The sequence below is a fragment of the Bombina bombina genome, chromosome 9 (genome assembly GCF_027579735.1).
Source record: "Bombina bombina isolate aBomBom1 chromosome 9, aBomBom1.pri, whole genome shotgun sequence".
Taxonomy (NCBI): Eukaryota; Metazoa; Chordata; class Amphibia; order Anura; family Bombinatoridae; genus Bombina; species Bombina bombina.
In genome coordinates, this window is record NC_069507.1 from 266426274 (window position 1) to 266440060 (window position 13787).

The following is a 13787-nucleotide window of genomic DNA, read 5'->3' on the forward strand; positions in this document are numbered from 1 at the left end:
AAGTTTAGTGATATAAATCACACAGGTGAGTATAAGTTTAGTGACATAAATCACACAGGTGAGTATAAGTTTAGTGATATTAATCACACAGGTGAGTATAAGTTTAGTGACATAAATCACACAGGTGAGTGTAGATATAGTGACATAAATCACACAGGTGAGTATAAGTTTAGTGACAAATCACACAGGTGAGTATAGGTTTAGTGACATAAATCACACAGGTGAGTATAAGTTTAGTGACATAAATCACACAGGTGAGTGTAGATATAGTGACATAAATCACACAGGTGAGTATAGGTTTAGTGACATAAATCACACAGGTGAGTATAAGTTTAGTGACAAATCACACAGGTGAGTATAGGTTTAGTGACATAAATCACACAGGTGAGTATAGGTTTAGTGACATAAATCACACAGGTGAGTATAGGTTTAGTGACATAAATCACAGACACTGTATTGCAAATAAAACGTGATGTTTATTTAATAAAAAGCAGAAGAGTTAATTTGGATAAAGCATGCTTTGCTTTTGAAGTTATTGCTGGTTGTCTTTAGGCAGGTGATCTGGCAGCAGTGGGAGGAGCTTCCTGCATGCAGGTCTCACAAAGGGCTTCAGTTATTAAATGATCACGAGCAAGGACATCAGATAGGGGATCATTCTTCCCAGGTGTGTCACAGACAGGGAATCATGATGAATTGTGACAATTTACTGTGAAACAAAAGAAAATGGAATATCAGTAAAAATTGTAAATGTACGCAGCTTCTGCCCACCCCTTGTGTGATGATCTGAGCTTAACCAGCTCTCAGGGATAATACGTCACAATAGTGCAGCCGGCTCACTGTGCTTAAATAAAATCTAACATTTAGCAAACTAATGTGAACACTGATACTGTGGCTTCTTGCAGATAATCACTATGATTGTACTCTTGGTTACTTGTGGATTATATGGATCTCATTCCCTTGTACCATACAGGTAGGTATCTAGTGAACTTGCTGTGCAGAATGTATATATACAAAAGTGCCATTACCTCTGGGAACTCACTGCTTGGCACACGGATGGTACAGCATAGCCAGGCCATTATCATCTGTGAAGGAGAATACAGATCAGATTGAGATAGAGAGCAGCAATGGTGTGTACGGAGATGAAGAGATACAATTCTGCATCACAATCAGCTACAGTAATGGTGAAGGGTACAGATTACATCTGATTCTTATCTGACAGTGCAAAGCTGTTTAATGAACCTGCCTATCATATATCCTCACTACGAACATATCAGGTCAAGCCCTTACTACCCTGAGCTAAAGCTAATCAGGGATTTAAGTTTTTAACTCTAGTTGAGGAATCCTACAATGCTCCTTGTGAGTTTGTATCTCAGTTTGCTTCTATTGACCATTTCTTATGCCTGTCCTAAAAGCTAACTTTTGAGAGCAACAAGGATTCTATGTCAATTATTCCTGAGTCTGGATTTAGCCTTCATCTCTTCAGGATCGATCACTTGTCTCTTCATGACCTGCTAATCTACCTTCCCTTATCATCTGGAATGTTCTCTTTTCCTACTCATGATCAGGGATTCTCTCCTGTTTCCTCATGAAATTTTACTAGTGTTTCCTTAATATCTGTTTTTTAGCTTTCTATCACATGACCTAAAATCATAGGCTTTACAAGTTGCTGTGATCACTCTACACTTGTGATTCTAGTAGGCGTTATATGAACATTTGTAATATTAAAATCAAACTGTGATTACAATATATGACAAAGTACTATAAACTTAAGGGACCCTACCAAATACATTTCATGCACCTCCCTTTAAGCATGAGTGCTGCAATTATGGAACCGTAGGCTACACTACAGGTATCTGAAGTAGAGTTGCTGTACATGGTCAAACACATCAGCACTGGAATGTAGTGAAACACAGATTTCATCATGGCGGCATTCAATACTAGAGCGAGATGGGAATAATCTCCAAACTATGTATATAAAACGTATTTAGATGTGGAGCTCTAAATATCGCTTTAGTGAAAGTGATATTTGCAGTCTACTGTGTAATAGAAGCACACACGAATGTGCGCTGGTATTACAAGTTGTCAGCAATGCAAACACGAGCTCCTATGGGAGTATTGTTCTCATGCCGTGAGACACAGCAAGAGAACCTTGCGCAGTGAAGGGGGTAAGTAGCGCAATGCTGGTAGCAAATATAAATATATATGAATATGACTATGTACATATATATTTATGTGTTAATATATGTATATATACATATTATAACATAAATACATATGTATAAAAGCATATACAAATATATTTACTGGGAACAAACAGTTCCCATAGACCGCAATGTAAAGGCACTTTTCAGTGCTGTTTCTTTTTCTAACACCCCACTCCCGCCCATTTTAACCCAAAAATACTAACTAGTGCAGGTATTTTATTAAAAACTATGCTGCCATCTTTGGGTAATTTAATAAGTGCTAATTCCTACTGCAAGCAATAACCAGCCACTTGTAATGGCTGGTTATTTATCGTGCACCCGCAAATGGGCAAATTTGCCCGTTTGCAGGCGTGTTTAGAGCTCCACCTGTAATCTAGCCCTTAGTGTTTACTAGAGCTTGAAATGTCCAGTGGTACAGTGGTCCCAGTGGACTACTAACTATTTGCCTCTGGGCTAGTAGCTTTTTATTCCTGACTAGTAAACCATAGTGATAGGTTTCCACTCCTGGTTATGACAATGTGTATACTTAATGAACAGGGCTTCTAGCTTGTCTATATGTAATTAGGGATTCTATCTTGACTATATGTAATTAGGGATTCTATCTTGACTATATGTAATTAGGGATTCTAGCTTGTCTATATGTAATTAGGGATTCTATCTTGACTATATGTAATTAGGGATTCTAGCTTGTCTATATGTAATTAGGGATTCTATCTTGACTATATGTAATTAGGGATTCTAGCTTGTCTATATGTAATTAGGGATTCTATCTTGACTATATGTAATTAGGGATTCTATCTTGACTATATGTAATTAGGGATTCTAGCTTGTCTATATGTAATTAGGGATTCTATCTTGACTATATGTAATTAGGGATTCTAGCTTGTCTATATGTAATTAGGGATTCTATCTTGACTATATGTAATTAGGGATTCTATCTTGACTATATGTAATTAGGGATTCTAGCTTGTCTATATGTAATTAGGGATTCTATCTTGACTATATGTAATTAGGGATTCTATCTTGACTATATGTAATTAGGGATTCTAGCTTGTCTATATGTAATTAGGGATTCTATCTTGACTATATGTAATTAGGGATTCTAGCTTGTCTATATGTAATTAGGGATTCTAGCTTGTTTATATGTAATTAGGGATTCTAGCTTGTCTATATGTAATTAGGGATTCTAGCTTGTCTATATGTAATTAGGGATTCTATCTTGAATATATGTAATTAGGGATTCTATCTTGTCTATATGTAATTAGGGATTCTATCTTGTGTGTATGTAATTATGGATTCTAGCTTATCTACATCTAATAAGGAATTCTAGCTTGTATATATGTAGTTAGGGATTCTAGCTTGTATATATGCAATTAGGGATTCTAGCTTGTCTAGATGTAAATAGGGATTCAAGCTTATCTACATCTAACAAGGAATTATAGCTTGTATATATGTAATTATAGATTCTAGCTTGTCTATATGTTAGCGCTGCGGAATCTGTTGGCGCTCTACAAATAACCGATAATAATAAATATGTAATTAGGGATTCTAGCGTGTCTATATGTAATTAGGGATTCTAGCTTGTATAAATGAAATTAGGGATTCTAGCTTATCTACATCTAACAAGGAATTATAGCTTGTATATATGTAATTATAGATTCTAGCTTGTCTATATGTTAGCGCTGCGGAATCTGTTGGCGCTCTACAAATAACCGATAATAATAAATATGTAATTAGGGATTCTAGCTTGTCTATATGTAATTAGGGATTCTAGCTTGTATATGTGTAATTAGGGATTCTAGCTTGTATAAATGAAATTAGGGATTTTAGCTTGTATATGTGTAATTAGGGATTCTAGCTTGTGTATATGTAATTAGGGATTCTAGCTTGTGTATATGTAATTAGGGATTCTAGCTTGTCTATATGTAATTAGGGATTCTAGCTTGTGTATATGTGTAATTAGGGATTCTAGCTTGTGTATATGTGTAATTAGGGATTCTAGCTTGTGTATATGTAATTAGGGATTCTAGCTTGTGTATATGTAATTAGGGATTCTAGCTTGTGTATATGTAATTAGGGATTCTAGCTTGTGTATATGTGTAATTAGGGATTCTAGCTTGTGTATATGTGTAATTAGGGATTCTAGCTTGTGTATATGTGTAATTAGGGATTCTAGCTTGTGTATATGTAATTAGGGATTCTAGCTTGTGTATATGTAATTAGGGATTCTAGCTTGTGTATATGTAATTAGGGATTCTATCTTGTGTATATGTAATTAGGGATTTTAGCTTGTGTATATGTAGTTAGGGATTCTAGCTTTGCTTGTCTATATGTAATTAGGGATTCTAGCTGTCTATTCACAACCAGGGATTCTAGTTTGTGTATTCACAACCAGGGATTAAGTATATTGGATATAAATGTGTTTATTACACTCACACACTATGTCAATGCAATGATGGAATAGGCAGTGGTTGTATATTACCTGATTCATAGTAATCATACATATAAACATATGTTGGCTGGAAGTTGAATACTCTGCTTGTCATCTGGACTCTCAGAGATAAAGAAATTGGCTCAGTAGTGACCTGCAAGAGGGGACATATGGTTTATTAATGTCATTGTAAACAGAATATGTGTGCGTGTATATATATATTTTTATTTGGAAAGACCAGCAAGTGCCAGTTTTGTGTTTAGCTATATATATACACACACATACAGGCGTGATGTTTGCATATATACACATGTGTGATCTTTGTGTGTGTTTAGCTATATATATATACACACACATACAGGCGTGATGTTTGCATATATAAACATGTGTGATCTTTGTGTGTGTTTAGCTATATATATATATACACACACATACAGGCGTGATGTTTGCATATATACACATGTGTGATCTTTGTGTGTGTTTAGCTATATATATATACACACACATACAGGCGTGATGTTTGCATATATACACATGTGTGATCTTTGTGTGTGTTTAGCTATATATATATACACACACATACAGGCGTGATGTTTGCATATATACACATGTGTGATCTTTTTGTGTGTTTTTTATATATATATAAAGCTCCTGTACAGTGCACTCACTTTAACAGAATCGCAACAACCGGGGTGCAAAATATGTGCAAAAAGGGAGTAGATAGACACAGCACTCATCGGATTTTAGTAGAATAAAACTTGACTTTTAATGACTCAGGTTCAAATCCACATTGTACCATACGTTTCAGTGTTATACTGACACTTTTATCAATGGATACTGAGAGTAGGACAAATGCAGCGGTGTAGATCATGTAACACCTGATGGCTATTTATATCCAAGCAGAGGATCACGTGACAACAGCCCAAGAAGTCTTGCGTCAGCCTCTAAACATCGGGGGCAGAACCGCATGGCTAATTTGCATAGCTGAACCTCCAATCTACGTCACCGAGGGCAAAGCTGTCTGTTATGTGCTGCAACCAGGGTCGGCTCCAAGGGGGGGCATTGGGGGGCAATGCCCACCCAAATGGAATGCTGTGCCCCCTCAAAAAATATTGATATGATCATACGCTATAAAAATAATAAATAAAATAATGAATTGTTATGTAATGCTGCAAGCTGGGGATGGAGTTAGCTGCCGAATTGTGAGGTTGCATCACGCATCTGCAAGGAGCTCCGTGTCTTAACCTCTTATTTGGAATTGGAAGTTAGTTAGAGACTTTTTGGACTTGTCTTTAACCCTATTAATTTTACCTAACTTACGTGAGTTACTCATTTTCTTAAACAATAGACCATGATAAGAATATGATTGTATCATATAAATATGTCTATAAATGGCTACCAGCTTCTATTCTATTAAGTAGCCTGATATCCGTTATTTATTGAGAAACAGGTATAGCTAAATCAAATCTACAAAATTACCAGTATCTGAAAACTTAGTATCCTCACTGCTATTGCAAACAAAGGGGTTAATTGCATTGGGGGGTTTGGAGTGCATGGCTGTTTAGGGGAAATGATTGAGATTTGAGAATGAGTTTAAGGGTTTTGGATCATGGTAATTAAGGGGTGAATTGTTTTTAAGGAGCTATTGCACTGGGGGTCTCAAGTTTAATAGCTCTGTTTTAATGCACTGCATAGGATTTAGACTTCATTCTTTTACCTAGTGATTTAGCACATATTCTCCAAATGTTAATAGTGGATGATAAGCCAGCCAGAACTACACTTTCCTGCAGAATATGTAGGTCTGCTTTTATTTTGACTCTCATACATGCTTTGTAAATGCGTGCCCCCTCGTGAAAAAAAAATGCCCCCCCATTTCATTCGTTCTGGAGCCGACCCTGGCTGCAACAGATGCGCAAATGGGGCGCAGCATCGCGTGATCACACTAGCCACAAAATGCAGCTTGTTCTATGCAGAAATACTGCATTATAGGCAACACATATAGCACATCTATACAAAAGAATTGAGAACAATTTAAAAAAAACATTTATACACTGGTAAAGATGTCTAAAGAGACAATGCAACATGTCTGATGAATATATGTGTTGCATATAATGCAGTATTTCTGCATAGAACAAGCTGTATTTTGTGGCTAGTGTGATCACGCGATGCTACGCCCCGTTTGCGCATCTGTTGCAGCGCATAACAGACAGCTTTGCCCTCGGTGACGTAGATTGGAGGTTCAGCTATGGAAATTAGCCATGCGGTTCTGCGCCCCGATGTTTAGAGGCTGACGCAAGACGTCTTGGGCTGTTGTCACGTGATCCTCTGCTTGGATATAAATAGCCATCAGGTGTTGCATGATCTACACCGCTGCATTTGTCCTACCCTCAGCATCCATTGATAAAAGTGTCAGTATAACACTGAAACGTCTGGTACAATGTGGATTTGAACTTGAGTCATTAAAAGTCAAGTTTTATTCTACTAAAATCCGATGAGTGCTGTGTCTATCTCCTCTGGTTCTATATATATGTGTGTCTGTTCATGCTTGTGTGTGTGTGTTTGTGTGTGTCTGTTCATGCTTGTGTGTGTGTGTTTGTGTGTGTTTGTTCATGCTTGTGTGTGTGTGTGTGTGTTTGTGTCTGTTTGTTCATGCTTGTGTGTGTGTTTGTGTCTGTTTGTTCATGCTTGTGTGTGTGTGTGTTTGTGTCTGTTCATGCTTGTGTGTGTGTTTGTGGCTGTTTGTTCATGCTTGTGTGTGTGTTTGTGTCTGTCTGTTCATGCTTGTGTGTGTGTGTTTGTGTCTGTCTGTTCATGCTTGTGTGTGTTTGTGTGTGTCTGTTCATGCTTGTGTGTGTGTGTTTGTGTGTGTTTGTTCATGCTTGTGTGTGTGTGTGTGTGTTTGTGTCTGTTTGTTCATGCTTGTGTGTGTGTTTGTGTCTGTTTGTTCATGCTTGTGTGTGTGTGTGTTTGTGTCTGTTCATGCTTGTGTGTGTGTTTGTGGCTGTTTGTTCATGCTTGTGTGTGTGTTTGTGTCTGTTTGTTCATGCTTGTGTGTGTGTGTTTGTGTCTGTTCATGCTTGTGTGTGTGTTTGTGTCTGTTCATGCTTGTGTGTGTGTTTGTGTCTGTTCATGCTTGTGTGTGTGTGTTTGTGTCTGTTCATGCTTGTGTGTGTGTGTGTGTTTGTGTCTGTTTGTTCATGCTTGTGTGTGTGTTTGTGTCTGTTTGTTCATGCTTGTTTGTGTGTTTGTCTGTTCATGCTTGTGTTTGTGTCTGTTCATGCTTGTGTGTGTGTGTTTGTGTCTGTTTGTTCATGCTTGTGTGTGTTTGTGTCTGTTCATGCTTGTGTTTGTGTCTGTTCATGCTTGTGTTTGTGTCTGTTCATGCTTGTGTGTGTGTGTGTGTGTGTGTTTGTGTCTGTTTGTTCATGCTTGTGTGTGTGTCTGTTTGTTCATGCTTGTGTGTGTGTTTGTGTCTGTTCATGCTTGTGTGTGTGTGTTTGTGTCTGTTTGTTCATGCTTGTGTGTGTGTTTGTGTCTGTTTGTTCATGCTTGTGTGTGTGTTTGTGTCTGTTCATGCTTGTGTGTGTGTGTTTGTGTCTGTTTGTTCATGCTTGTGTGTGTTTGTGTCTGTTCATGCTTGTGTTTGTGTCTGTTCATGCTTGTGTTTGTGTCTGTTCATGCTTGTGTGTGTGTGTGTGTGTTTGTGTCTGTTTGTTCATGCTTGTGTGTGTGTGTGTCTGTTTGTTCATGCTTGTGTGTGTGTTTGTGTCTGTTCATGCTTGTGTGTGTGTGTTTGTGTCTGTTTGTTCATGCTTGTGTGTGTGTTTGTGTCTGTTTGTTCATGCTTGTGTGTGTGTTTGTGTCTGTTCATGCTTGTGTGTGTTTGTGTCTGTTCATGCTTGTGTGTGTGTTTGTGTCTGTTCATGCTTGTGTGTGTGTGTGTTTGTGTCTGTTTGTTCATGCTTGTGTGTGTGTTTGTGTATGTTTGTTCATGTTTGTGTGTGTGTGTGATATGTGTGTATGGTGTATATATGTATGTATATGTGTTTGAGATTGTTATATATGTGTATGTCTGCATGCCTGTGTGTGATGTGCGTGTGATATATGTGTGTCTGATGTATCTGTGTTTGCATTTGTGTATATATCTATGAGTGTGATGTAAGTGTATGTGTGATATGTACATAGCATGATTGTGTGTGTCATCTATACATGCATTTGTGTATATATCTGTGAGTGTGATGTGTGTATGTGTAAGTGTATATGTGTGTGGTATGTGTTTATGTGCATTTGTGTATATATCTGTGAGTGTGATGTGTGTATGTATATGCGGGTGTGTGATATGTGTGTGTGCATTTGTGTATATATCTGTGAGTGTGATGTGTGTATGTATATGTGGGTGTGTGATATGGGTGTGTGTGCATTTGTGTATATATCTGTGAGTGTGATGTGTGTATGTATATGTGGGTGTGTGATATGGGTGTGTGTGCATTTGTGTATATATCTGTGAGTGTGATGTGTGTATGTATTTGTGGGTGTGTGATATGGGTGTGTGTGCATTTGTCTATATATCTATGAGTGTGATGTGTGTATGTATATGTGGGTGTGTGATATGTGTGTGTGCATTTGTGTATATACCTGTGTATATATCTGTGAGTGGGAAATGAAAGTGCAAGAGAGAACAGGAAGGTTTTACAAGAGATTAGTTTACACTCACAGTGTCAAGGTAGATAATCACATGGTTACCGGTGGTTTCAATTTTAGAAACCAAGTTCCTCAGCTGTGAAATGAAGACATCATTATTAAGGCAGGAACACAAGAAATACAGCAGTACTAGGGCAGACAATGCAAGTAATAGGGCACGGAAACAAGTAATAGGGCAGTGAACACAAGTATCAAGTAGACCTCCAATCCTAATGCTCCCACCATCACGATGAGTCTACCCTCCTGGTAGACCTCCAATCCTAATGCTCCCACCATCATGATGAGTCTACTCTACTGGTAGACCTCCAATCCTAATGCTCCCACCATCATGATGAATCTACTCTACTGGTAGACCTCCAATCCTAATGCTCCCACCATCATGATGAGTATGCCCTTCTGGTAGACCTCCAATCCTAATGCTCCCACCATCATGATGAGTATGCCCTTCTGGTAGACCTCCAATCCTAATGCTCCCACCATCATGATGAGTATGCCCTTCTGGTAGACCTCCAATCCTAATGCTCCCACCATCATGATGAGTATGCCCTTCTGGTAGACCTCCAATCCTAATGCTCCCACCATCATGATGAGTATGCCCTTCTGGTAGACCTCCAATCCTAATGCTCCCACCATCATGATGAGTATGCCCTTCTGGTAGACCTCCAATCCTAATGCTCCCACCATCATGATGAGTATGCCCTTCTGGTAGACCTCCAATCCCAATGCTCCCACTATCATGAAGTGTCTACCCTCCTGGTAGTCCTCCAATCTTAATGCTTCCCACCACCATGATGAGTCTACCCTTTTGATGAGACTGTCCTTTTGATTAGCACCCAAGATACACTCAGATAAGCCTCTCCTTCCATTGAGCCTATCCTATTGATGAGTCTATTATTTTGGTCAAATCACGCTGAAGATGAGACAACCAACCCTTGTACATTCATACCTCTGACAGTTGAAAATCCCTTGAGTACCCAGAAGGCAATTTCAGGTCTATAATTGCCATGTTGGATTGATTCCGGAGACCACGATAACTGCAACAAGACAGGATATTGGATTCAGGAGGCCACAAAACACAGAACCATTGGGCAGGGCAGAATAAGATCAAAATGTTATTTTTATTTTAAAAAAAGAAGTTATTATATATATATATATATATATATGTACACATATAAAACATATATACATACACGTGTACAAATATAAGCACACAATCACATACAGTATATATACAGTATATATGTATGTATGAGATGTGTGTTCATTTTCAAGTGAATGTACATTCATCAAGAAAATCACATTTTTATTTTTGTTTTAATGAAGTGAAAATCTGAATGAATGCACCAATGAAAATAAAGAAAACAAAAAAATACTGACAAAAATGATCAGTTTTCATTTGTTTTCTTTCATTCTTTTTTTTAAGCGGTTAATAATTACCTTAGCTCACTCCATGCTCTCCAGAGCACATTAAGGTAAGTACTGTAGCTACAGGTGATACTTACCTTAGTGCACTCTCCATGCTCTCCAGAGCACATTAAGGTAAGTATTGTAGCTACAGGTGATACTTACCTTAGCTCACTCCATGCTCTCCAGAGCACATTAATGTAAGTATTGTAGCTATAGGTGATACTTACCTTAGCGCACTCTCCATGCTCTCCAGAGCACATTAATGTAAGTATTGTAGCTACAGGTGATACTTACCTTAGCGCACTCTCCATGCTCTCCAGAGCACATTAATGTAAGTATTGTAGCTACAGGTGATGCTTACCTTAGCTCACTCCATGCTCTCCAGAGCACATTAATGTAAGTATTGTAGCTACAGGTGATACTTACCTTAGCACGCTCTCCATGCTCTCCAGAGCACATTAAGGTAAGTACTGTAGCTACAGGTGATACTTACCTTAGTGTGCTCCCCATGCTCTCCAGAGCACATTAAGGTAAGTACTATAGCTACAGGTGATATTTACCTTAGTGAGCTCTCCATGCTCTCCAGAGCACACTAAGGTAAGTACTGTAGCTACATGTGATATTTACCTTAGTGAGCTCTCCATGCTCTCCAGAGCACATTAAGGTAAGTACTATAGCTACAGGTGATATTTACCTTAGTGAGCTCTCCATGCTCTCCAGAGCACACTAAGGTAAGTACTGTAGCTACATGTGATACTTACCTTAGCGCGCTCTCCATGCTCTCCAGAGCACATTAAGGTAAGTACTGTAGCTAAAGGTGATACTTACCTTAGCACGCACTTTATGCTCTCCAAAGCACATTAAGGTAAGTATTGTAGCTACAGGTGAAACTTACCTTAGCGCTCTCTCCATGCTCTCCAGAGGACATTAAAGGGCCATGATACCCAAATGTAGAAACACTTGAAAGTGATGCAGCACAGCTGTAAAAAGCTGACTAGAAAATATCACCTGAACATTTCTATATAAAAAAAGAAAGATATTTTACCTCAAAGGTTTCTCAGTAGCCACATCCCATTGTAAAGGACTTCTAAGCAGCAAATCAGTATGTCTGTCCCGGGACAGATAAGGGAGTGAGTTTCGTGATTACACATCTTATTTCCCTATTCAGTTTAAGGAAGTTTACTATGAAATCTGAGATCACAGTAAAAGAGTTCATGACCTTAGCACTATTGATACTGATTGGCTGCTGTTCATTTCTTATTTTTTTTACCTGCAGCTGGGCAGTAACTGAAGTATAACTTTTTACACAGAACTTACTCTGCTGAGCTGAGGAAATTGTGAGGTAAAAAATCTTCCATTTTTACATAGAGATGCTCAGGTGATACAGTTATACTTCATCAGTTTCAAGTGATTTAGCATATGAGTATTATGTCCCTTTAAGGTAAGTATTGTAGCTACTGGTGATACTTACCTTAGCGCGCTCTCTATGCTCTCCAGAGCACATTAAGGTAAGTATTGTAGCTACAGGTGATACTTACATTAGCGCTCTCCATGCTCTCCAGAGCACATTAAGGTATTGTAGCTACAGGTGATACTTACATTAGCGCTCTCCATGCTCTCCAGAGCACATTAAGGTATTGTAGCTACAGGTGATACTTACATTAGCGCTCTCCATGCTCTCCAGAGCACATTAAGGTAAGTACTGTAGCTACAGGTGATACTTACCTTAATGTGCTCTGGAGAGCATAGAGTGCGCGCTAAGGTAAGTATCACCTGTAGCTACAGTACTTACCTTAATGTGCTCTGGAGAGCATGGAGAGCGCTAATGTAAGTATCACCTGTAGCTACAATACCTTAATGTGCTCTGGAGAGCATGGAGAGCGCTAATGTAAGTATCACCTGTAGCTACAATATCTTAATGGGCTCTGGAGAGCATGGAGAGCGCTAATGTAAGTATCACCTGTAGCTACAATACTTACCTTAATGTGCTCTGGAGAGCATGGAGAGCGCTAATGTAAGTATCACCTGTAGCTACAATACCTTAATGTGCTCTGGAGAGCATGGAGAGCGCTAATGTAAGTATCACCTGTAGCTACAATATCTTAATGTGCTCTGGAGAGCATGGAGAGCGCTAATGTAAGTATCACCTGTAGCTACAATATCTTAATGTGCTCTGGAGAGCATGGAGAGCGCTAATGTAAGTATCACCTGTAGCTACAGTACTTACCTTAATGTGCTCTGGAGAGCATGGAGAGCGCTAATGTAAGTATCACCTGTAGCTACAATATCTTAATGTGCTCTGGAGAGCATGGAGAGCGCTAATGTAAGTATCACCTGTAGCTACAATATCTTAATGTGCTCTGGAGAGCATGGAGAGCGCTAATGTAAGTATCACCTGTAGCTACAATACCTTAATGTGCTCTGGAGAGCATGGAGAGCGCTAATGTAAGTATCACCTGTAGCTACAATACTTACCTTAATGTGCTCTGGAGAGCATAGAGAGTGCGCTAAGGTAAGTATTGTAGCTACAGGTGATACTTACATTAGCGCGCTCCATGCTCTCCAGAGCACATTAAGGTATTGTAGCTACAGGTGATACTTACCTTAGCACGCTATCCATGCTCTCCAGAGCACATAGATGGCTAGATTACAAAGTTTTGCGTTATGAGGGGTGCGGTGCTAACTTGCACGTTATTGTCACCGCTCACTTACCTACATCGCTGGTATTACAGGTTTTTATAAACCCGGCGTTAAAAGGCAAGAAGTGATTGCAGAGCAAAATTGAGCTCCATACAGCACTTCAATACCAGCGCTGCTTAAGTCAGGGGTGAGCTGGTTGTACGTGCTCATGCACGATTTCCCCATAGACATCAATGGGGAGAGCCGGCTAAGAAAAAGTCTAACACCTGTAAAGAAGCAGCGTAAATCTCAGTAACGCAGCCCCATTAATTCCTATGGGGAAACAAAATGTATGTTTACACCTAACACCCTAACATGAACCCCGAGCCTAAACACCCCTAATCTTACACTTATTAACCCCTAAT

At 38.9% G+C, this 13787-nt stretch overlaps 1 protein-coding gene across 1 annotated transcript in view; it reads right to left on the bottom strand.

Moving 5' to 3' along the window:
- Positions 1–562: 562 nt before the first annotated feature.
- The window catches only part of LOC128640574 (alpha-2-macroglobulin-like), a 222341-nt gene continuing 209116 nt past the window's right edge, over positions 563–13787 (bottom strand). Inside the window, exons 34-38 of the mRNA XM_053693045.1 lie at positions 10283–10370; positions 9350–9412; positions 4687–4789; positions 1026–1082; positions 563–706 (exon numbers count right to left, since the gene is read on the bottom strand). Of these exons, the coding sequence (XP_053549020.1) occupies positions 1036–1082; positions 4687–4789; positions 9350–9412; positions 10283–10370 (301 nt within the window). The 3' untranslated portion in view covers positions 563–706; positions 1026–1035. The remainder of the gene's footprint in view (positions 707–1025; positions 1083–4686; positions 4790–9349; positions 9413–10282; positions 10371–13787) is intronic.